This window comes from Crinia signifera, chromosome 9 (genome assembly GCF_055691185.1).
Source record: "Crinia signifera chromosome 9, ASM5569118v1, whole genome shotgun sequence".
NCBI lineage: Eukaryota > Metazoa > Chordata > Amphibia > Anura > Myobatrachidae > Crinia > Crinia signifera.
Window position 1 is genome coordinate 20,675,417 of NC_139225.1, and position 24,653 is coordinate 20,700,069.

At 51.0% G+C, this 24,653-nt stretch overlaps 2 protein-coding genes across 2 annotated transcripts; one reads left to right on the forward strand and one right to left on the reverse strand.

Moving 5' to 3' along the window:
• Positions 1-13,356, reverse strand: ZWINT (ZW10 interacting kinetochore protein). Its single transcript, XM_083161361.1, has 10 exons — positions 13,163-13,356; positions 11,276-11,375; positions 8,291-8,408; positions 7,860-8,026; positions 6,805-6,825; positions 6,579-6,724; positions 6,336-6,498; positions 4,449-4,588; positions 820-967; positions 1-739 (listed from the first exon to the last, which is right to left on the reverse strand). Exons 1-10 carry the CDS (start codon positions 13,183-13,185, stop codon positions 668-670), a joined length of 1,098 nt encoding a protein of 365 aa, XP_083017487.1. The 5' UTR covers positions 13,186-13,356; the 3' UTR covers positions 1-667.
• A 185-nt stretch (positions 13,357-13,541) lies between these two features.
• WDR13 (WD repeat domain 13) lies at positions 13,542-24,450 on the forward strand. The gene is made up of 10 exons (XM_083161360.1): positions 13,542-13,674; positions 15,087-15,173; positions 20,487-20,724; positions 20,810-20,919; positions 20,991-21,121; positions 21,291-21,598; positions 21,686-21,866; positions 21,939-22,080; positions 22,483-22,601; positions 24,159-24,450. Exons 2-10 carry the CDS (start codon positions 15,133-15,135, stop codon positions 24,341-24,343), a joined length of 1,455 nt encoding a protein of 484 aa, XP_083017486.1. The 5' UTR covers positions 13,542-13,674; positions 15,087-15,132; the 3' UTR covers positions 24,344-24,450.
• The last annotated feature ends 203 nt before the right edge of the window (positions 24,451-24,653 follow it).

Consider the following 24,653-nt stretch of genomic DNA (forward strand, 5'->3'; position numbering starts at 1 on the left):
TATATAAAATTATTTATTTGACATCACTAGCATATACAATAATCCCACCAATACCTTGGAATCTTGAACACCCCCATGGACCAGTTTCAGAGAAGCCCCAGGGGTCCCCCTAAAGGGTGCACATCCGCACAGGCCCATAAGTGCTAAAAGTGTCAAAGTCTTAAATAAGAAAATAAGGCAAAAATCAGGATCATTCCTAGAACGCACATGTAACCCGTCGCCTGAGGGTCGTATTTCTCTTGGGAAAGACGCATACGGAATTAAATCCCTCAGTGTATTAAATCTGCCATCACCTCCTCCGTCTTTACAAGCCGTAATCCAATTTGTACGGATTAACCCCTTAGTGCCAGTGACTTTCCTGCGCGGCTTAATGTTCTCAGCGGAGGGTGTTGTTTGCGCCATGCTAGGCAGTCCTGCCCGTGACTGGCACAGTCTTGTAAGAGTCTATAAGTAAATGGCAACAGCATTCTGTAATATATACAGTAAGTACAAGCGGCAGCACCTCTCCTGCGAGTCTCCGCTGGTTACTCTGTGCCTGGAAAATACTGTTTGTGAAGCACAGCAGCACAGTGGGAAGCAGTGTAGTCAATCTGCACCTTGTGCCCAGTGTGTGGTATGGGACAATAAAGTTTCTTGTAGTAGGCAGTTGGAGAGGCTTCATGTCCAATTAGGAACTGAAGTGAGGAGAGGTGTGCAGGTATTCCAGCCAATCAGCCAGCGACGGGCTCTCACCTGGGGGCTATAGAAAGGGACACCATTATAACACCCCAATCCCCGTAGAATCAGCTCCCTCCGCAGACAGCATCCAGAACTTGTTACCTTGAAGTTGCAGGGATCAAATCCTGTCCCAGGCAGCAGCTGGATGCTTCCGCTGATTGGGTATCCTGGATCTAAGAGCAAGCGGTACTGTTTTCCCTCCTTCTGGAGAATAATCATTTGCTCTGCAGGGATCCAGTCTATGGCAAACCTGCAGAGAGAGAAGGCAGGCATGGAGCGAGGAAGATACCAGCATCACCTGTGCTCAGGCTCAAGGATGACAGTGTTAGTAAATAGCAGGGTCTATTGGAAGCCTAGTGTCTGGCTAATCATGTGGCCTTTCCATTCCTAGAAAATCAATCCACAAACACTGTATTCTCTAGCAGAATGTATCCAACCAATCCACAAACACCGTATTATCTAGCAGAATGTATCCAACCATTCCATTTAAACCTTACTCTCTAGCAGTGTATGCAACAAATCGCCACAGTTTAAATTCTCCAACAAACAGTAACCGGAAATGTACTTCCATTACCGTAAGATTAAGACTGGAACAAAAGTAGTTTATTGGGGCGTACTGTAGGTCAACAAAAAGGTAGATTTTTTTTTTTTTTTTTAAACAATACTTCGATTTGACAAATTTAACACAGCACTAATTATACCAAATAAAGAATTAAATGGCGACGTATATAAAAATATAAAAGAAATAGGTTAAATAAAATATAGAATTAATGTAAGTGCCGGGACTGTCAGTGCTAATAGCTGAAAGCTATATATGAGAATATTGGCGATCACTCAGTCCACACTGTATTTATTACAGTGAATTCCAGTGTGTAATAACACGATCGTACAGCTATTGAGCAGTTGGATGATAAATATCTGTATTTATAACTCATCGATGCTGGCGAATGGCCCAGAATAAGTATTGTAAATTAATCTTGGTATTAGGTCATTAGTGTTCATTCAACAACCTGCGTCTCTCAAAACCCGTGCGGTTCCCCCTCCTTGCCTTAGGTGTGGCGCTCTGCTGTGGTTCTTCTAGCACACTGTGGTCTGTATTTCAGCACTGATATGCAGACTACACTAGTGCTAGAACCACCACAGCAGACAGCGACGCCCCAGACAGGGAGGAGGAACTGCACAGGTTTTGAAAGATGCAGGGTGCTATATTGATTCTTGATGTATAGGAAACAGGGGCTCTTGATCATTCTCTTATGGACACTGGGGAATATAAAACCCACAATCCACACATCTCCTCCGTAGTGCACTCCCAGTTCTTGTAATGGAGTATTTTTTCCGAAACCACCTTGAAATTGTGCAAGTATAATGTCCAGTTCATACTAATAATATAAAGGAAGACACTGTAGTAGGGACCAAAATCCATTGCATAGATTTTAAGTTCATCCAAGAAACATTTTCTTACACCCTCGTCCGTAGGTGTAATGTATGGTCTAGTGAAATAATTATGTATCATTGGGGCAGATGTATTAAGCCTTAACAAAAGATAAATGCAAGGCTGATAAAAAGAGAAACGTCCAGCCAATCAGCTCCTTATTGACTTTTTTCAAACACAGCCTGTAACATGGCAGTTAGCAGGTGATTGGCTGGATGTTTATCTCTCCGTATCACCCTTGGATTTATCTCTTGTTAAAGCTTAATACATCTGCCCCATTGATCTTCCATGTGCAGGGCTGGAGAGAATCACTCTGTTTAGCACTAACTTCCATAATATTTAATTTGAATAGGACATTAGGAGTAATGACATGTAGCCAGGATTAACTCAAATATTTATTCCCAGTGTTCGTCTACAGAGATTTATCATCCAACTGCTCGATATCTGTATGATTCCTTTATTAACCCCCATAAATTTTTGTCTCCCTGTATTGTTCCTTTGTACGGCGCTGCGAAACACTGTGGCGCCTTATAAATAAAATTATAATAATAATAAATTCACTGTAATAAATACACTGTGGACTGATGGTCGATAGTCTCATATACAGCACCTGGCACTGGCAATAATTTAATAAATTGGTACTCTTTACCTAGAAGGGCGCCCATCGCATGTACTAAAAAAATCGCATGCGATGCGACCGACGCGATGACCGCGATTTCCCATAGGGAACAATGTTAAATGTCCCAATTGACCCGATTTTCCATAGGGAATAATGTTAAATGGCCCACAGAGGCCAAATAGGCACCCTGAAGTGTGAAATGGCCCCCGCAATTGTTAACACCACCCCACGATCAACGTCAACCCGAAGCGTGGCGAGCGTGGCGAGCGCAGCGCGCCCCGCAAGGGGACGCGGACACCTTCACAGGTATACGCGTCCCCTCGCGGGCTTCACAGGTGTCCGCTCGCCACGCTTCGGGCTCAGTGGCTCGCCACACTTTCTATTGTCAACTCCACGCCGACGTGGATAGTGGGGGTATGAAAAGGTCGTAGGACGCGTACCGCCGCGCTCACCACGCTTGACGTTGATCGTGGGGTGGCGTTAACAATTGGGGGGGCCATTTCACACTTCAGGGTGCCTATTTGGCCTCTGTGGGCCATTTAACATTGTTCCCTATGGAAAATCGCGGTCATCGTGTCGGTCGCATCGCATGCGATGCGACCGACGCGATTTTTTTTTCCTTACGATGCCCACGATCTAAATCGTGGGCGCCCTTCTAGGTAAAGACTACCAATAAATTTTATTCAACCTTTTTCTTCCCCTCATAATTCTAAATACTATACCACAAATGATTATTCTTTATTTATATGGTGCAACAAGGGATCCACAGCGCCCAAATCAGTAAATGCACATATAAGATTAAGAATAAAGATTTAAGTAACAGAAGGAAAAGCACAAGGGCAGAGGGCCCTGCTCGCGAGAGCTTACATTCTAAAGAAAAAGGGCAGATAGGGGTGACACAGATGGGGTAGACAATGAGCAGGGAACAGAGGGTTAGATGAGATGAGACACGGATGGTTTGGTGGGTTTTGAGAGAGGGTAGAGCGTTTCAGAGAATTGGGGGAATGTGTTGTATTCGATCAAATAAAGTTTTTTTTTTTTTTTTTACAAATATTTTTCCTGTTGACCTGTGCCCCAATAGTAGGTAGCACCTGTCCCTCATTACTTCAATTTCCATTACAGAGGACACTGGAGAGCGCATCAATGAGAACCGTTGCTGTTGTTTTACCTTAGCGTTTATGATCTAGAATAGAAGACTACAGGCCCCGCTGATGCCCCTTTTACACCTAAAATAACCAAAAATTTTGCACGGGAGCACGCAAAAACCCAGTATTGCAGGCAGTAGACACGCTCACAGTTGAAATATGCCGGGTTGAGAGATTCAGATTCAACCTGGCTCACGGTGCAGTGTAAACAGGAAAGCCGGGTCGGTGCGACCTGGGACCTGTTCACTGCAATTCCAGCTCAGGATCAGTCACTGCTGACGTCAACTGCCAGGGAGGGACAGCAACATGAAAGCCAGGTCACACCCGGGATGGAGCCGGATACAAAAGCCTGGATGCAACCCAGCTATTATGTTGTTGTGGTGGTGGTGGTGGTGGTGATGTGTGTGTGTGTGTGTGTGTGTGTGTGTGTGATTCCTTAGCACACCTAGGCTTCCATGTGAGCGATGACATCAAGCAGAGCTCACTGACTACACAGCAAATACTTAGAGGGCGGCAGCACACACTGTAGAGTTACCTCTGTTGCAGATCTCCCAGCTCCTTCAGAAGTCGGGTATTACTCCGGTACCAGGACTGCAGCTCCAGGAGAACAGGTGCGATGTGACGGCCGCTCACATGCTGCAAGTCCATGTTCAGGCTGGGCACAGAGCCGTCAGTCTGCAGAAAGCACCACATACATGATCCACACAAGCACGCTGGGGTACTACACAACCTACATTCGTTTTATTAAGGGCGCTGCCATGGAAACACAACGCCTGCAGGGAGAGCTTCTTTTTTTTATTATCTTGTTGCTGCAATTTGACATTGGAGCAAAATTAAAGGTAACAGCAAATCTCGGGATGAGCCAGTTTAGGCAATGCCTGGATTGCTGCAACCTGTCCTGCTTTATTATGTAACAGAATAATTACCACCACATCAATGGGTTTCCCGCATTTGGGGGCGGTGCTCATAGACGGGTGGCTAAACCGCAGTATACAATGGAGGAACCTGGAATGCAATGGGGTTTTTTGGAGGGTACACACAGGGTTAAATTCAGTTCATTCGCAGCCGAGTGCCTGACAGGCAATCGGTCGACACAAGCAAAAGGGTCAACATGGACCTCTAATTAAAGTACCTTTGCATCACTCGCCATACTACTTTTTACTTGTGTCGACCTTTTCTCAAAGGTCAACCTATTGCATGTTGACATTTCAACGGCTTCCCTCCCGGAATCTGTTCCCGTGACTACGAGGTAGCACGAATTTCTGCTTGCGCCCTCCTGAAATGTGAGCGGGGGTATGGGTCATAGGGTTGCCTGTATGAAGGTCGACATAAATTAGGTTGACCACTATGTCGACAATGGGGAGAATGAAAAGCAAAAAGGTCCACAAGTTTTTCACGGCTTTCTGTCCCAAATTCCAACACAAGTCGACATAGACACTGTATCAGTGTACCGCTGTGCCGCCATGTTCAGGGCGCGGTGCCACGCTGAGCACACTATTTTATTTTCTCACCTTGCCGTAGAGTATGGTAGGTCATGAAATAGACGGCACATCGGGTCAAAAAAAAAATAAAGTCTCAACCATCCCATTGTCAACATAATGTTTGTGTGGACCTTAGCCATGTTGACCTAATGTATGTCGACCTAGCAACCATATGCAGTGAGCAGAACCCCCACATTAAGTTGGGTTTCAGGGCTAACAGGAACATCGTGCCTAGAATTAACAGCAGCTTAACTACGCTACCCCGGGCATTATTGCGGGTAAAGTGGCCATCATGGGAAGGAATTTAGCAGCTCCGAGCCCCTTTTTACCCAGGAACTAAATTCCCACAACACCGCATACAGTCAACAGTCGCCGCTGTTGACTGTATGCGGTGCCGCTCGGCATACAGTGACATCATCGCCCGGCATACAGTGACATCATTGCCCGGGGCGACACCGCATACAGTCAACAGCGGCGGCCACGAGAGGGACTGAGCGCCGCAGGTAAAAACTTCAATCAGCGCTGCGTACCAAGCAGCGGCAGCATCCAGTTCTGCTGCGTAGCAATATGCTGGAAGCTCCCCTCACATTCAACATCTAAAAGGGGGATGGACAGCTGAAAACACAGAGCCCCTGACCAAACACCTGGGCCCAGGTAGGGAAAGTTAGGCTAAGTGTTACATCAAGCTACCTGGAAGAAAAAGAAAAAAAATCCACACTACCATCAAAATACTCACTCAAAAGGGTGTAACAAAATAACTCCCTTTTTTTCTGTTTGGCACACATTATTTTATTTGCTTTTATTTCAATCACAGAGAGCGCTCCTAATAATTAATACAGTAATCCGTCGCTCCTCTGTATAACGGATAACACCGCACACTTTGTGACTGATTGTTACACACGGGTTAGAAAGAGGTCATATTTTTATGGCGTGCGCTTCACCTCCATCAGAAATGTCTCCTCCCATGTGCCATGCAGGGTCACCCTGAGAGGTGGGCTTTCCGTCTTCTCATCAGCATCCAAGTCCAGAAGAAACTCATTCCTTTCAGCGCGCACCACTGAGACCCCGCTCAGAGCCCTCAGGAGACCCAACTCTGTGGAGTCTCTACAAGAGAAGAAGAAAGGAATGGTCTTCAGAGGCCGCATCTACCGGCTCAGGGTCGCCTTGGTGGACACCTGTCTCACCTGTTTACTGCCTGTATCCAGCTGTCCGCAGACTGTTCCAGTCTATGCAATTCTTCTTTCAGCTGCTGGATTTGGGCCTGACATTTCTCTACCATGAGCTGCTGCTTCTCAGCAACTTCCTGCAGATGCCCCAGCTGCTGCTTGGCCTAGGGAGGAGGAGCAGAAAGTTGGAGGTGATGGTGGTGGTGGTTGTGTGCAAAGAGACATGGCGGAACACTTGACATACCTTAACTTCTGCAACTTCTTTCTAGATTATGAAAAGAAGAAAAACAGGCGGTTAGGAAAAAGTGAGAAGCAAAGCCCATGCCTATATTATTTCTCATCAGCATTGCTGTATTGTAGTCCCCACTTGATTCCAGATCTCCCACGCGCTCCCCATCTGCTGACCATCTCAAATCACTCTTGAGCTATTTCTGCTGATTGCTGCACTAGCTTCCCTTATCACGAACCCCTATTCCCCCAATTCTAGCCCAGCCTCCCATTCTGCACCACCGGCTCCAAGTTTCCTCCTGTGCTGCTCTGATCCTCTGAAGCACCCTCCCTATCGCTGTTGGACACTCACCCAGCCTCTCAGAACTCATCTATCTGCCCAAGCCTCCTATCTACAGTCTCCGCAGTTCCCAACTCTGGTCCCTTATTTATGTGTCCACCACCATAGTGTTTCCTAGGGCTTCATTCAGAGTCAGACAGCGTTGCGGTTTTATGTAAGGCCTATGGTAAATGCAGTGTCTCCATGTATGCATTTGTATAAGATGCCACATCTCTGTGCTTCTGATCAGGCTTTGTGCTACTGATCTGGTTTGTCCTTCCCCAGCAAAACTCACCAAAGAACATAGGCCCCCCCCCCCCACATCTCTGCTTTGGCGATTGTACGCCGGAGCTCCTCGGCCCCAGCCGCCATTTACAGCAGTGACCAGGTCAGGTGGCAGGCTCGGGGATGTTCGGGCGTCAGAACTCCGAGTCCGTCCCCCCCAAGCTGCGCCGAACATCCCTGAGCCTAGGTTAAGGATATCACAAAATGAACCAATGTTTCGCACCAGCCAATCTGATCTTATTACCGATAGGACCACCAACCACACCTATACAAAAATAGGTAATTCTTCCTACTAACACCCTAATAGGACCTCGTTCAGGCATTACAGGCTGCACCCCCAATGTAGGAAACCACAAATTCGCCCTTGTGCATTCCTGTGGACATTCTCAGGTCCGCTGCGACTTCAGACGCATCTCTCTCCATACTCGCGCCACCTGTAAATCGGGCCCTACGTGCCGTGCACTCACCTGGCTTTGGTACCTTTGCAGACCCTCCTCCAGTTGTCTCTTCTTCTCCTGAAGAAGCTGGATTCTGTCCAAGAGCTGGGGGATGAGGTCCACCACGTCCTTTACTTTCTCCTCATACTGGTATTTAAGAGCCTTCCACTTCTCTTTAACTTCCTTCACCTCTCGGTCTGTTGATGAAGGACTAGAATAAGCCAGGACAGGCTACACTCACAAACGTGTCCGCATGCGAGGGGATGTGTAAGCGTACACATCCCCTTGCATGCTAGAGCGGGAATCCAGGTGGCGGGCCTTGCTCCCTACTTGCCACTAGATTGCTCCCTCCGGGCACTACTCCCCTCTATACCAGCAGTTTGCTCCCCCTCGGGAATTTACCCCTTTAACAGAGCAGCTTCTTAATATGCACAGCATAGATTCCATTCCCACACACTGACCTAGTGTCTCCCTGTTGGTTTCCTCCCAGCGGACAGAGTCGGCTTCTTGGAGAGACTCCAGCGCCCACCGCAGGACTTGTAGCTGGGTGCACAGCATCTTCTGCTTCCTGCTCCTCTCCTGTAAGGGGGAATAAACAATACAGTAGGTGGCATACTAAAGCTTCTAGATGGGATGTTAGCCGTAGCAACCAATCAGATCATTTCTCTACCGCATCCTAGAAAATGATAGAATCTGATTGGCTGCTTTAGGCAAAATCACCTCTTTTCATTTTTTTAGAAGCTTTGGTGAATTTGGGGGATTACCCGATACATATACAGTCCGAGATATCAGCTGAAGAAGCCTATTGTGAACGGCAGGCAGTGCAGCCAATAGCAGGGCTTTCTGCCCTAAGCATCCTCAGCCAATAGGGGCTTGTAAATATAAAGAAGTCTTAGTGGCTGCTGTAGGTCCAGGAACCAAGTCAGCCAGGCAGCTCGGTTATTGGCTGCATCACAGGCCTGGAGTGTGCTGCGTAGCTATGTGGCCAGCACTACCTGGGGAACAGGTAGCGCAACCTCACACCCCATCATAAAGCTGCTCAGTAACATATGAATATTCATGAGTGGGAGTAAAAAATTATTAATGGCCTATTTCTTAGGGGTGACACGCCCTATTAAGTATTATTATCATAGCAATAAGGAATAGTTTGTTGTTATTTAGCACCAAGCTTGTGTCCGTTTGACATTGGGGTGCGGGAATAGCTATTGCGTCATTGCAACGTCTGCCACCGAGTCTGTCAGTCCATAAGGAATCATAATGGCCTACAGTCCAGGAACATTCGGGAGACAGCGGGATTTCAGTGGGGTTTCCTGGTATCCCGTGAAAGTAGAAAACCCTCCAGCATCCGGTCTGCTTCTGCCGACCATTGTGAGTCATGTGATTCCCTGCACCGTGCCCTCTGCAGTTGGCCCCTATATGAAATCTGACATGAACATGCCACATAGTTTGATAGAAATGGCGGTATTAGAGGGTAGATCTCTTTCCTGCTTTATTGCCTGCTGAGGGACAAAGCGGCTAATGCCATCTTCACGTGTTAGTAGCCAAATAATGCAATTCCCCCCATTAGCTAGCCTGGCCATAAGAATTGCTGATCTCTACTGCATTATGCTCTGAAATAGCCTCCCTGCATGGCTTTTGGGTAAAATGGGCTTGATAAGGGTGTGAAAGAATACATCAGCTCCCAGAATGTCAACACAGCCCAGAGGTCAACATGTTCAATGTTGTCTATGCAGATTTGCATTGGCGAGGAGAGGATACCTAAGGAGACATAAGTGTATAGTGTTCCCGCTAGGCTGTTTTAACTGGGCGCTGCGCCCTGCCCGATTTTTTAAGGGCAAAATGAGCATTGCCCCGCTAGCAGCGCCCCGCTAAAACAGCCTGGTGCCTGCCCCGACTGCTTGCACGGGGAAGCCAAGCGCCGCCTTAAATGGCGATGCCTGGCGCTTCCCCAGCATCACGGCAACTTAGTGACGGCGGTGGCCGGGCCCGCCCCCTTTCATGATGTCGGTGACCCGGGACCGCCCACAAATGTGACAACGTGGGCCCGGTCTGCCCCCCCTTGCGCTGCCCCCGTGCAGCGGCGCCCTGCCCGTGAAAATTTCTAGAATGAACACTAAGTGTAGAAATGTGTATGACCATGCATCGTCTGTTGGCAGTGCGGAGAAACGAGCATGACACAGAGTTTAATTATTAATTGTGCTTCAGGTCGTATGAGTTCTATAAAGGCCCATACACACTGGGCAACTGAGCTGAAAGCTGCTAAAAAACAGCAGGTTTGAGCGGCTTTCAGCTCAAAGCCGCCCAGTGTGTGTGAGGCCCGGCGATGAGAAGTGATCGCTGCTGCGTGCTCCCGCATCATCGCCGGGAAAGACGTTCATCTGCTGGTAATACCAACAGATGAGCAGCTTTGAGGACAGCTTTGCATAGCACTGCGCTATAGAGATGGCTAGTGAATCGCTGCCTCGACTCAGTGACTCAAACCATTAAGCTGAATACATGATTCGAGTTAGTCACTGTGGCAAGAGCCGAGACAGCAGCAGCATTATAGAATAGTAAGCTCAGCCCCTCCTCTCTGAATCGTCAGGCTTAGCAGGAGAAAGGAGAGTGCAGTAGCAGCTGAGTTCAAGTTGTCTATGCTGGGAGCCGTGCACTGTCTCTCTGTCTGCAATTCCACACTACTCATGAGCACAGCCACTGACTAACTTCCTGTCTGCTGGCACACAGCACACAATGAGGGACAGAGACTCTGCAAGTCCCTGAGTGTGCTGTGAGCCCTGCACTGTCTCCCTGTGCCTGCAATTCCATATGAGTAGTGACTCGAGAGCCGAGTCACTGTCTCACCACACTTTACTGAGCTGAGCCGTGCGGCTCAACTCATTCCAATGAATCGTCTTGCCCATGACTACTGAGCTATGCAAAGCCGTCCTCTCCCTGCTGACAGCGCCGGACAGGGGGAATGCGGCTCAGTGTGTATGCACTGAGCGGCTTTCCCCCACCAGCGATGAAAACGATCATGGTTGTCCACACACGCTGGGCAAAGCCCAGTGTGTATGGACCTTAAGAGGGGAAAAGTGTTCAGCGGTACATAACTAGAGGTCTGTATGTTGTGTACGGGATGCAGTCACTTTCCCAGCGGTCGGAATCCCGGCGGTGAAAATCCCGACGCCGGAAACCCAGCACTATGTCCCTCTGGAATTTGGCTTGAGCGCCCCATTCTCCAGGAAACCCTGCAGCCCTCCGCCCGTCTCCCTGAAGCGGAGACGGGCAGGAAAGCCTTCTGACGGGGATGCTGCCCTCCGCCAGCGCTTGCGAGCTAGGGGGATCTGACAAGCGCTCAGCAAGGCTGAAGGCGGCTACATTTGTAAGAGACCCACCCAACAGATGCAGGCCATGTTCCCGCTGCACCTCTAGGGAGCACACAGACAGAATGACAGCAGCCTTCTCACCACAGAATAGTCCACCAGGACTTGAGCTGGGACCTCTGCATCTCCGTCCTCTTTCTGCCGGACGTCCAGGAAGGAGAGGTTCAAAAGAGACGCCAAGAGCCTGAACAAGGTAAATAATTACAATTACTGCACAACTCAAAGAAAGAGATAGTGTGTGGGGGGGGGGGGGGGGGGGGGGTCTGAGTAAAAAAGGATTTAAAACAACAAATCCATCAAAGTGAAACATTTACAGGAAAGAAAAAAAAAGTAAAATCACTGCTGACGATTCAAAATGAACCTTTACAACATTTCCTTTTCTTGGAATAAAGTTAATTTTTAACATTAAGCTTTAATGAAACGCACTTATAAAGCAGGTCCCAGTACAGACTCTGCAAAGGACAGGTGTCACTGGTGGGTGTTCTCAGCCTGTATCCCGTCTCCCAGATCACAGGTAATCCCATAACAAGACGTTTATCCTCACACCAGACCTAATCCGATTCCCCAAACACTGTCACTACCTCCCACTAAATCCGCTTCTTATTAACTCCTTCTCTCCTGTTATTATGACCAATGCCCAGCGTCATACACCCAATGTACACTCCCAACTGCTGTATGTTTCAATCACACAGCTCCACGCAACTGGTTTGTAGCACAGACTCGGGGAACTCTGGAGTATACAGCGGGGCAGCCCACCCACCGCTCTCTGCCCAGCTGTTAAGGCTTTAAATTGAGCGCAGATGCACATTTGCCCCTTGACAAAGGGACAAATGTGGCCTCGAAACGTTGGTCCTTAGAGATATGGTATTGCGATTTTTGCACAAATATACTTTAAACCAGACTTTGGAGTGCCACTTATCTTGGATTCATTAACTCTGCGTTTCTGGAGGCACCAAAGCAGCTGCTACAGACATAGGAGTGCTGGGCGGTTACAAGCCTATAGATAGATACACACACACACACACATACATACATACAGTATAGGCAGAGCTGTGCATCTTGGACCAGTGCGGTTCCAGATGAAAATATATAGCACCAAAATGTAAACTCATGAAAGGGTCTACATGTGGCTTGCCCACTAGCACTGGAGATGGGAGCAGCCATGTTGTATACTAGATCGATAGCATATCAGCCACAGACTGCAATGAAACGGGTGCCAGACAGGGTCCCGACAGTCGGGATCCCGTCAGGCATTCACCCGACGTCGGGATCCCGACTGTCAAAACACTGACAGCCGGGTTCCCGACGGCCGTCGGCTATTTTCCCTCGTGGGGGTCCACGACCCCCATAGAGGGAGAATAGAATAGGTGGCAAGCTTAGCGAGCCATCGTGCCCGCAGCGAGCCTGCAAGGGGCATAGTTGCGCTCACCATGCTGTCTGGGTCTGGCCAGTTAGGATCCTGACATCAGGATAATGACTGCCGGGATCCCGACTGTCAGACCCCTATCCCACACCCAATGAAACAGCGTCCCCAGTGGCCAGACTGCAACATAGCACCATTTGTTTAGGACAGTATGCGGGCCGTGGCAATGGACTATAGCAGGGGTCCTAAAACTATTTTGCTCTGTGACCCCATCAGACAATAAAAATAATTACGGGACCACAGTAAGTTACTGCAGAAGGTCACCACATCACATGTGTAGTCAGCAGACAACACATACATGGCAGCATTGTGGAGTCACAAAATGATGGGAGGAGTCTAAAATAAACAATTCAACATATTTAGCAGACTCCTTGAATCACTGACTGAGATTAGAAAAGCCATCAGCCTGATGGTCAGCAACATAGCTGAGAAGGTCGGGACCCACAGTTTGAGAACCGCTGGACTATAGCAAGGATAGCAGCACATTATGCAATGAGGAGCAGCACAGGGCACATCACGGGACACTACTGTGGGAGTCCGGTACCTACCGCTGACTAGCCTCTGCCATCATCCGCCTGGCTGCCTGTCACGGCGCTTCCAGTTCCCGCTCCCAGACTAGTACAAATGCTATTGGACAGCCATCCAGCCGTCTTTGCTTCCTCATTGGTCGGAGCACGTCTCCGTCCCGCCTCTTTCCCATACGACGTTGCACCTGTTGTCCTGGAAACGGCGCACACAGCCCCATCAAGCCGCCATATTGGTGTAGGGAATTCCATAACCTCTGTCTAGCATTATGTCACAGAAACATGTCTCCTGTAGCCACGACAAACAAAATAACACACTGTAATCCCCTAGTGCTGGAAACGGGTATCTGTTGTGAAGATGACGCTATCAAGATTATTGGCAACAAAAACCCCGCCCGCTGCGTGCGGCTATTGGTCAATGGCAAAAGGAGCTGCGTAGTGATTGGTGGAGAGTTTGACAGCTGGAGGAGTCAGTGGTTTGTCCAGTGATGACGTCGCCGCAGGAGTCTGGGCGGATGGAGCTTCCGGCGGAGCAGGTAAGGGGTGGGTAGTCTGTAATATTTACATTGTATCTATATCAGCATATATGCCTCCAAACATAACCCTCTCCAGTATCTATCTATCTATCTATCTATCTATCTATCTATCTATCTATCTATCTATCTCCTCCCAAAATGATCCTCTCCAGGAGACACACAATGCCCTGCTTCTGGACTTCCCTCTTAATATATGCTTGCCATTACATGTGTTGGAGCATCTTTCTTATCAATTAACCTGTTAAACAAAGATGAGGGCAATATCTATATATGTTTGTGACTTATTTATAATATATAGCATATCTTGCATACAGTGTACCTGGTGTACTCTGATTCCTGTAGTGCACATGAATAATGAAAGATGCATCTAGCATGTGCACTAGGTGTGCTGAGACTTGTGGTCCCATGGTAACTGCACAACCCTGCCTGTTGTGGGCACAGAGGCTTGCCCCAGCTGTAAATGCATCACCGTGGTGTATAACAATATGACAACCTCCATAGCCGGCCAACATGGTGTGGAGTTCAGGCCAAACAACATTGCATAATGCACAAGTCTCACTAAAGTCAGCAGACTATAGTTGAGTGTAGCATTGTAGAGGTAAAGATGATTTTGATTGGTGTGTGCATTTCCCTAGCACCTGATTGGATGGCTGTGATGCATATAGAATCACACTGCGGTCCAATCCTCTCTAGAGGTTCGATAGGCCCCATGCCTGATGTTTATGCTCTTTAGGAAAACCAGGGTGCTTAATGCAGACAGGACTACCAGGTAATGGAGTCCTAGTGACCAGCCAGCGGTAACTGAGTGATGGGGACACTTGCTCTGAGCTCAGAAAGTGACTGCATGCTGTTCCTCAGAGGTAATGTGTGAGTGGGGAGTTGGATGAACTCCTCTATCGCTTGTGAGATGGCTGGATGTAGTGTAGGCCGGATGTGTACACATGTGTACACATATATACACACACACACACAGCGATGCTATGCCAGCTTCCGTATAGTGATGAAGTCACTCTGTACAAACTCACACAGACAATGCAGGCCTGTGCGTATCTAGCACATATGTCTCCTTGGCACTGTAGATGACATTAGCGATCAGACAAGGGGCTTTCTGCAGACCTGGAGAAACCCACATGCACCTGCTAGGAAGTATATCTGCATTACCCGCCACTGCTGATGACTTGGCACAAACATAGCACATATGCACCCATGGATTGCCTCACCACCGGCCTTGTGTCACCTGGTGCCATGGTACCATCCTCAGGTAACACTGCTGTGCCCATGTTCTGTAACACTGAGGACTGAGAGCCCCTTAACAAGGAGAATATATATGATACATAGCTAGATGCTGTTGCCCAGCAGAGACTAGAAGTAGAATGGAATCAATGAATTAATTGTTTTACTTCTGTTCTCAGGATTTCTCTGTCCCTTCCAAGTAAGGAAGCTGCCTGTACTCGGGGAATGGCTGCAGTGTGGCAGCAGGTTCTGGCAGTGGATGCAAGGTAACCAATCATTGTGTTTGTGTCTAGTGACTGGAGAGGACAGGCTATGTGTGTGGTGACTGGGGAGGACAGGCTGTGTGTGTGTGGTGACTGGGGAGGACAGGCTGTGTGTGTGTGGTGACTGGGGAGGACAGGCTGTGTATGTGTGGTGACTGGGGAGGACAGGCTGTGTGTGTGTGGTGACTGGGGAGGACAGGCTGTGTGTGTGTGGTGACTGGGGAGGACAGGCTGCGTGTGTGGTGACTGGGGAGGACAGGCTGCGTGTGTGGTGACTGGGGAGGACAGGCTGCGTGTGTGGTGACTGGGGAGGACAGGCTGCGTGTGTGGTGACTGGGGAGGACAGGCTGCGTGTGTGGTGACTGGGGAGGACAGGCTGCGTTTGTGGTGACTGGGGAGGACAGGCTGCGTTTGTGGTGACTGGGGAGGACAGGCTGCGTGTGTGGTGACTGGGGAGGACAGGCTGCGTGTGTGGTGACTGGGGAGGACAGGCCGCGTGTGTGGTGACTGGGGAGGACAGGCCGCGTGTGTGGTGACTGGGGAGGACAGGCCGTGTGTGTGGTGACTGGGGAGGACAGGCCGTGTGTGGGGTGACTGGGGAGGACAGGCCGTGTGTGGGGTGACTGGGGAGGACAGGCCGTGTGTGGGGTGACTGGGGAGGACAGGCCGTGTGTGGGGTCACTGTGGAGGACTGGCCGTGTGTGTGTGGTGACTGGGGAGGACAGGCTGTGTGTGTGTGTGTGTGTGTGTGTGTAGTGACTGGAGGGGACAGGCTATGTGTGTGTGTGTGTGTGTGTGTGTGTGTGTAGTGACTGGAGGGGACAGGCTGTGTGTGTAGTGACTGGAGGGGACAGGCTGTGTGTGTAGTGACTGGAGGGGACAGGCTGTGTGTGTGTGTAGTGACTGGAGGGGACAGGCTGTGTGTGTGTTGAGTGTGTAGTGACTGGAGTGGACAGGCTGTGTGTGTGCAGTGACTGGAGGGACAGGCTGTGTGTGTGTGTGTGTGTGTGTGTGTGTGTGTGTGGTGACTGGAGGGGACAGGCTCTGTGTGTGCGTAGTGACTGGGGAGGACAGGATGTGTGTGTGCAGTGACTGGAGGGGACAAGCTGTGTGTGTGTGTGTGTGTGTGTGTGTGTGTGTGTGTGTGTGGTCACTGGAGGGACAGGCTGTGTGTGTGGTGACTGGAGGGGACAGGCTGTGTGTGTGTGTGTAGTGATTGAAGGGGACAGGTTGTGTGTGTGTATTTAGTGACTGGAGGGGACAGGCTGTGTGTGTGTGGTGACTGGAGGGGACAGGCTGTGTGTGTGTAGTGACTGGAGGGGACAGGCTGCGTGTGTGTGGTGACTGGAGGGGACAGGCTGTGTGTGTGTAGTGATTGAAGGGGACAGGCTGTGTGTGTGTGTGTGTGTGTGTGTGTGTGTGTATTTAGTGACTGGAGGGGACAGGCTGTGTGTGTGTGTGGTTACAGGAGGGGACAGGCGCTGTGCGTGTTTGTTGTGACTGGAGGGGACAGGCTGTGTGTGTGTAGTGACTGGAGGGGACAGGCTGTGTGTGTAGTGACTGAAGGGGACAGGCTCCGTGTGTGTATTTAGTGACTGGAGGGGACAGGCTGTGTGTGTGTGTGTGTGTGTGGTTACAGGAGGGGACAGGCGCTGTGTGTGTTTGTTGTGACTGGAGAAGACAGGCTGTGTGTGTGTGGTGACTGGAGGGGACTGGCTCTGCGTGGGTGTGGTGACTGGAGGGGACAGGCGCTGTGTTTGTGTGTAGTGACTGGAGGGGACAGGCTGTGTGTGTGTGTATTTAGTGACTGGAGGGGACAAGCTGTGTGTGTGTGTGTGTGTAGTGACTGGAGGGGACAGGCTGTGTGTGTGTGTAGTGATTGAAGGGGACAGGCTGTGTGTGTGTATTTAGTGACTGGAGGGGACAGGCTGTGTGTGTGTGTAGTGACTGGAGGGGACAGGCTGTGTGTGTGTTGAGTGTGTAGTGACTGGAGTGGACAGGCTGTGTGTGTGCAGTGACTGGAGGGACAGGCTGTGTGTGTGTGTGTGTGTGTGTGTGTGTGTGTGTGTGTGTGGTGACTGGAGGGGACAGGCTCTGTGTGTGTGCGTAGTGACTGGGGAGGACAGGCTGTGTGTGTGCAGTGACTGGAGGGGACAAGCTGTGTGTGTGTGTAGTGACTGGAGGGGACAGGCTGTGTGTGTGTGTGGTGACTGGAGGGGACAGGCTGTGTGTGTGTGTGTAGTGATTGAAGGGGACAGGTTGTGTGTGTGTATTTAGTGACTGGAGGGGACAGGCTCTGTGTGTGTGGTGACTGGAGGGGACAGGCTGTGTGTGTGTAGTGACTGGAGGGGACAGGCTGCGTGTGTGTGGTGACTGGAGGGGACAGGCTGTGTGTGTGTAGTGATTGAAGGGGACAGGCTGTGTGTGTGTATTTAGTGACTGGAGGGGACAGGCTGTGTGTGTGTGGTTACAGGAGGGGACAGGCGCTGTGCGTGTTTGTTGTGACTGGAGGGGACAGGCTGTGTGTGTGTAGTGACTGAAGGGGACAGGCTCCGTGTGTGTATTTAGTGACTGGAGGGGACAGGCTGTGTGTGTGTGTGTGTGTGTGTGTGTGGTTACAGGAGGGGACAGGCGCTGTGTGTGTTTGTTGTGACTGGAGAAGACAGGCTGTGTGTGTGTGGTGACTGGAGGGGACAGGCGCTGTGTTTGTGTGTAGTGACTGGAGGGGACAGGCTGTGTGTGTGTGTGTGTATTTAGTGACTGGAGGGGACAAGCTGTGTGTGTGTGTGTGTGTAGTGACTGGAGGGGACAGGCTGTGTGTGTGTGTGTAGTGATTGAAGGGGACAGGCTGTGTGTGTGTATTTAGTGACTGGAGGGGACAGGCTGTGTGTGTGTAGTGACTGGAGGGGACAGGCTGCGTGTGTGTGGTGATTGGAGGGGACAGGCTGCGTGTGTGTGGTGATTGGAGGGGACAGGCTGTGTGTGTGTAGTGATTGAAGGGGACAGGCTGTGTGTGTGTGTGTGTGTGTGTGTGTGTGTGTATTTAGTGACTGGAGGGGACAGGCTGTGTGTGTGTGGTTACAGGAGGGGACAGGCGCTGTGCGTGTTTGTTGTGACAGGCTGTGTGTGTGTAGTGACTGGAGGGGACAGGCTGTGTGTGTAGTGACTGAAGGGGACAGGCTCCGTGTGTGTATTTAGTGACTGGAGGGGACAGGCTGTGTGTGTGTGTGTGTGTGTGTGTGTGTGTGGTTACAGGAGGGGACAGGCGCTGTGTGTGTTTGTTGTGACTGGAGAAGACAGGCTGTGTGTGTGTGGTGACTGGAGGGGACTGGCTCTGCGTGGGTGTGTGTGGGTGTGGTGACTGGAGGGGACAGGCGCTGTGTTTGTGTGTAGTGACTGGAGGGGACAGGCTGTGTGTGTGTGTATTTAGTGACTGGAGGGGACAAGCTGTGTGTGTGTGGTTACAGGAGGGGACAAGCTGTGTGTGTGTGGTTACAGGAGGGGACAGGCGCTGTGCGTGTTTGTTGTGACTGGAGGGGACAGGCTGTGTGTGTGTGTGTGTGTGTGTGTGTGTGTGTGTGTGTGTGTGTGGTGACTGGAGGGGACTGGCTCTGCGTGGGTGGGTGTGTGTGGGTGTGGTGACTGGAGGGGACAGGCGCTGTGTGTGTGTATTTAGTGACTGGAGGGGACAGGCTGTGTGTGTGTGTGTATTTAGTGACTGGAGGGGACAGGCTGTGTGTGTGTGTGTGTGTGTGTGTGTGTGTGGTTACAGGAGGGGACAGGCGCTGTGCGTGTTTGTTGTGACTGGAGGGGACAGGCTGTGTGTGTGTGGTGACTGGAGGGGACTGGCTCTGCGTGGGTGTGTGTGGGTGTGGTGACTGGAGGGGACAGGCGCTGTGTTTGTGTGTAGTGACCGGAGGGGACAGGCTGTGTGTGTGTGTATTTAGTGACTGGAGGGGACAGGCTGTGTGTGTGTGTGTGGTTACAGGAGGGGACAGGCGCTGTGCGTGTTTGTTGTGACTGGAGGGGACAGGCTGTGGCTGTGTGTGTGGTGACTGGAGGGGACTGGCTCTGCATGGGTGTGGTGACTGGAGGGGACAGGCGCTGTGTTTGTGTGTAGTGACTAGAGGGGACAGGCTGTGTGTGTGTGTGTGTGTGTGGTTACAGGAGGGGACAGGCGCTGTGCGTGTTTGTTGTGACTGGAGGGGACAGGCTGTGTGTGTGTGTGTGGTGACTGGAGGGGACTGGCTCTGCGTGGGTGTGTGTGGGTGTGGTGACTGGAGGGGACAGGCGCTGTGTGTGTGTATTTAGTGACTGGAGGGGACAGGCTGTGTGTGTGTGTATTTAGTGACTGGAGGGGACAGGCTGTGTGTGTGTGTGTGTGTGTGTGTGGTTACAGGAGGGGACAGGCGCTGTGCGTGTTTGTTGTGACTGGAGGGGACAGGCTGTGTGTGTGTGGTGACTGGAGGGGACTGGCTCTGCGTGGGTGTGTGGGTGTGGTGACTGGAGGGGACAGGCGCTGTGTTTGTGTGTAGTGACTGGAGGGGACAGGCTGTGTGTGTGTGTATTTAGTGACTGGAGGGGACAGGCTGTGTGTGTGTGTGTGTGTGTGTGGTTACAGGAGGGGACAGGCGCTGTGCGTGTTTGTTGTGACTAGAGGGGACAGGCTGTGGCTGTGTGTGTGGTGACTGGAGGGGACTGGCTCTGCGTGGGTGTGGTGACTGGAGGGGACAGGCGCTGTGTTTGTGTGTAGTGACTAGAGGGGACAGGCTGTGTGTGTGTGTGTGTGTGTGTGTGTGTATGTATTTAGTGACTGGAGGGGACAGGCTGTGTGTGTGTGTGTGTGTGGTTACAGGAGGGGACAGGCGCTGTGCGTGTTTGTTGTGACTGGAGGGGACAGGCTGTGTGTGTAGTGACTGATGATGACAGGCTGTGTGTGTATTTAGTGACTGGAGGGGACAGGCTGTGTGTGTGGGTGGTGACTGGAGGGGACAGGCGCTGTGTTTGTGTGTAGTGACTGGAGGGGACAGGGGGTGTGTGTGTGTAGTTACTGAAGGGGACAGGCTCCGTGTGTGTATTTAGTGACTGGAGGGGACAGGCTGTGTGTGTGTGTGTGTGGTGACTGGAGGGGACAGGCGCTGTGTTTGTGTGTAGTGACTGGAGGGGACAGGCTGTGTGTGTGTGGTGACTGGAGGGGACTGGCTCTGTGTGTGTGTGGGTGTGGTGACTGGAGGGGACAGGTTGATTGTGTGTGTGTGTGTGTGTGTGTGTGTGTGTGTGTGTAAAATAAAAATGTTAATGTGACATTTCTCTCAGGTACAACGCATACCGTACTCCTGCACACCCGCAGTTCCGCACACAGTACATCCGGAGACGCAGCCAGCTCCTACGAGAGAATGCGAAGGCTGGGTATGAGCCGCTGCTGCGGCGCCAGTACTTGAAATTACGTAGCCAACTCCTTGCCCAGCGGTACGGTCCCCTGTCTGAGCAGAGCAGCTTCCGGGCGCACAGTAACAGCATACGCAGCTCCCGTACTACCCTGGACCGCATGGAAGTGAGTAGTCGGTACAGGGGGTGGGATCTGCGGGACATGTCAGTTACTTGCAGAGAGAGCGAATGCTGAGTCATTTAATTTTTAGGATTTGGAAGAAGATCCACGTTCCCAGGGGTCACGTGGTCACAGACGTTCGGTCAGCCGTGGCTCCTACCAGTTGCAGGCACAGATGAACCGTGTGGCACAAGAGGAAAGGTGAGGAACAACCCCAGGGCAAGGGAGGGTGCTATAATAGATGCCATCTAACAGTGTCTGCACCCCCACAGAGCCCCTGGCAGTGTGGTGCCTACACCACTGGCTGAGGCGAGTCGGGCAATGGCTGGCGACACCACCCTGAGCGAGAACTACGCCTTTGCCGGCATGTACCATATATTTGACCAACACGTGGATAAAGCCGGTAGGTGGCAGTCCAACTTGTTCTTGGTTAAGAGTTGGGAACCCTTCAGAAATGCGGCAGTGTCCTGCAGCTTTCAGGTTAGCGGTAGTCCTATATCGGAAAGATGGCGACATCGATGTGTACACAATAAAAGCAGAGCAGGAATGATCTCTTTATATTGTACCCACAGTGCATAAGGTGCAATTCGCCAATGATGACAAGAACCTCCTTGCTTGCTGCTCACTGGATGGGACTATATCGGTGTGCCAGCTGGTGCCCACACCCCCCGCAGTGCTGCAGACCTTGCGTGGCCACACATGCCCCGTCAGCGACTTCGCCTGGTCTTTGTCTAATGACATTATCGTCTCCACCTCGCTGGACGGCAGCATGCGCATCTGGAACACCCAGGACGGCCGCTGCATCAGGCAGATCCCGGACCCAGATTCGGCTCAGATGCTGTGCTGCACGTTTCAGCCAATCAATAACAATCTCACCGTGGTGAGTGTCGCTCTCCTCTTCCCGTATTTCTCCTACGCCGCCACTAGAGTCTAACGGCTCCCCTTGTCTCGTGACCTTTTCTTTCAGGTCGGTAACGGGAAACACAACGTCCACGTAGTAAATATCTCCACCGGTAAAAAGGTGAAAGGCGGCAGCAGCAAACTGACCGGCCGAGTGCTGTCACTGTCCTTCGACTCGGCCGGGCGTATCCTGTGGGCAGGCGATGACCGCGGCAGTATCTTCTCTTTCCTCTTCGATATGGCCACTGGTTAGTGGTGGTGGGGCTTTGTAAGCCGGCATTATGAGATGGAGCAAGTAGTAACGCATTTATCACCCACAGGTAAACTGACCAAAGCCAAACGCCTGGTGGTATCAGAAGGCAGCGCCATCACCAGCATCTCTGCCCGCTCGTGGATCAGCCGAGAGGCCCGCGATCCGTCCCTGCTGGTGAATGCCTGCATTAACAAGCTGCTATTGTACAGGTGGGGCATCTTCAGTTTCCATTGTTTCCTGTCCCTATCACATAATCTAGCAGAGGTGTGTAATCCTGAGAGATGGCTGGTTTCATCGGGGGTGGAACATTACATCATTTAATTGAGTGACAGGTGCAGCCCTGGTAATCTAACGCAGGTACTGTTTAAAAGCTGCTGATTGGCTGTGTATGCAGAGGTCCGCCTCCAGGGATTGTCTGAGTGACAGGCAGGGCAGACATGGATTCAGCGCAAGCAGGGACTGACTTGAGTGTTTGGTGGCAGATAAACTGTGCTCGGACTCCATAAAATACAACCATGTCTTATATGTACATTCTCCGCTTGGCACATGTTGTGCCCTTTTAATCACGTACAATACACACTGGGGGCTAATTCCCAATCTCTGCCTTGTAGGGTTGTGGATAACGAGGGAACTCTGCAGTTAAAACGAACCTTCCCGATCCAGCAAAGCAGTAACGCCATCCGCAGTATCTTCTGCCCACTCATGTCCTTCCGACAGGGAGCCTGTGTCGGTAAGTAGATCATAGTAAGGTGTGAGGGTGGCGGCTGGGGGTGAGGATAGGAGAGAGAGGGGGGAGTTTAACCCTTTAAGGATGAGAACAGGCTGACATACTCCTCGAGTTTCTCTTGAATACCCCCTCCCTAGGACTGTGTCAATGTTGCACAGTGCCTGTCAGTACCAGGAATAGCCAGAACTGGTATGTAACATACATGTACAGGCTGGCAGCACATATATGCAGGCGTTTCTCCCGCCTAGAACCCTTATCTGGACTTGCCCTCATTCCAGTTCTTTGTGTTTGCCTGGGTAAATGCTTGGCACCGTTATATAGAGTTGTCATGATCGCAACGTATGTGCTGGACCCCAAGTATTATTAACACACTCCCCTATACAATGTGCTCCATAGTACAAAGCTATAAGCTCAGGTTCTGGAGGCTCCTGATGAATGGGGACCATGCACTGGTGCAATCTCCACCCAGCGTATACTATTAGTACAGCACTTCCCAGAACGCCGTATTCATACTTGGTTGCTTTGACCAGAGTGGCTGAGTCCACCTAGCGCAGTGGTGGCCAACCCGTGGCTCTTGAGCCTCATGCGGCTCTCCCCCTTGTAAAGTGAGGCTCCTGCTCCCACTGCTGCCCGCCGCCCACCGTCTATCCCAGTCCCCCCTGCTGCCGGTTCCCTGAATCCCTTCTCCTTCTGAGGGGAGGAGAGCATGCATCGTGCATCTCTCCTACCCCTTACTGTGCATCCTTGTGACTGGGCCGTCCGCCAATCAGAGCTCGCGGGCCAGCAGCCAATCAGGAGCCGGCCAGCGAGCTTTGATTGGTGGACAGCCCAGTCACAGGGAAGTAAGGAGGAAGTAGACGCGCGGTGTGCTGTGCTCTCCTCCCATCAGTGACATGACAGGAGGACTGCAGGGGGACACCAGACTGTCCTCTCCCCGCCCAGCAGCAGCAGCAACAACGGTGAGTGCTGCTGCTGGGACATTTGCACTGTGGGGGCATACCAGCTTTCTGGCACCATAGGGGCATACCCGGCACCGTGTGGTGCATACCTGGCACCGTGGGGGGGCATATGTGTATCTGGCACTATTGGGGACATATGTATATATGGCACTGCACTATTGGAGGCATATTTGTATCACACCCACCCAAGGGGTCAAAATAAACTACGCCCCTTTTTGGGCGCATGCGCCTTCGGCGCGCGCATGATGTCGGCTCTTTAGCTTGACTACTGATATTTTCGGCTCTTTACCTCTGACCGGTTGGACACCCCTGACCTAGCGAACCGGCGTGGGGAATCTATGTCAGTGTCATCGCTAACCACTCCTCCTAGTGCCACACCCCCCACTCCCCTAGACTGCAACAGAGTAGGTGCCCGCAGTTATAGAAGTCTCCCACTGGCTCCATCGGGATCCTGCTCTGGAGCTGCTTTCATTCCAGCAGTGGGCGTAGCTGCTGCTGCAGCACCTCTTTCCCTAGTGATTTCCATAATGCTGGGTAATATTTAGTTGGTCATAATGTTACATAACAGTTCCCTGAACATACATTATATTTCCATCTATAGTAACGGGGAGCGAAGACATGTGTGTCTACTTCTTCGACGTGGAACGGGCCACCAAAGCCATTGTGAACAAACTACAGGGTCACAGCGCAGCCGTCCTGGGCATCAGTTTCAACTGTGATGAAAGCTTGCTAGCCTCCAGCGATGCCAAGGGGATGGTGATCATCTGGAGGAGGGAGCAGAAGTAATTGTCCCACTGAAGCAGGCCTGTCCGCGCAGTGTCTCATATCCTTATAACAACCACTTATTTATATGTGATGTATCTATCCTATGAAATAAAACGCCATGAACTCAATTATTGGGGTCATTATTTCTGACACTTAGGCCAGTGTTTTCTCCACTTGCTCAAGTCCCGCTTTTAGTGAGGATATCCATTCTCATCTCACTCACAATCGAATGATTTTCCCTGTGTGCGCAATCTGTATGTAACCCTGTTCCTTCCACAACTCTGCAATAGAAAAAGGCTGATCGAGGCCGGAAGTAAGGTCAGACGCCTTC

Bases quoted from the DNA above. Each gene is read 5' to 3' on its own strand.
- ZWINT (XM_083161361.1), bottom strand. From the start codon at position 13,185: ATGATGGCAGAGGCTAGTCAGCG. The intron at 11,376-13,162 runs GTAGGTACCGGA...TACCTTGTTCAG, and splicing joins ATGGCAGAGGCTAGTCAGCG to GCTCTTGGCGTCTCTTTTGA. The intron at 968-4,448 runs GTAACTCTACAG...CTCTCTCTGCAG, and splicing joins CTGGGAGATCTGCAACAGAG to GTTTGCCATAGACTGGATCC.
- WDR13 (XM_083161360.1), top strand. From the start codon at position 15,133: ATGGCTGCAGTGTGGCAGCAGGTTCTGGCAGTGGATGCAAG. The intron at 20,725-20,809 runs GTGAGTAGTCGG...TTTAATTTTTAG, and splicing joins CTACCCTGGACCGCATGGAA to GATTTGGAAGAAGATCCACG. The intron at 22,081-22,482 runs GTGGGGCATCTT...TCTGCCTTGTAG, and splicing joins AACAAGCTGCTATTGTACAG to GGTTGTGGATAACGAGGGAA.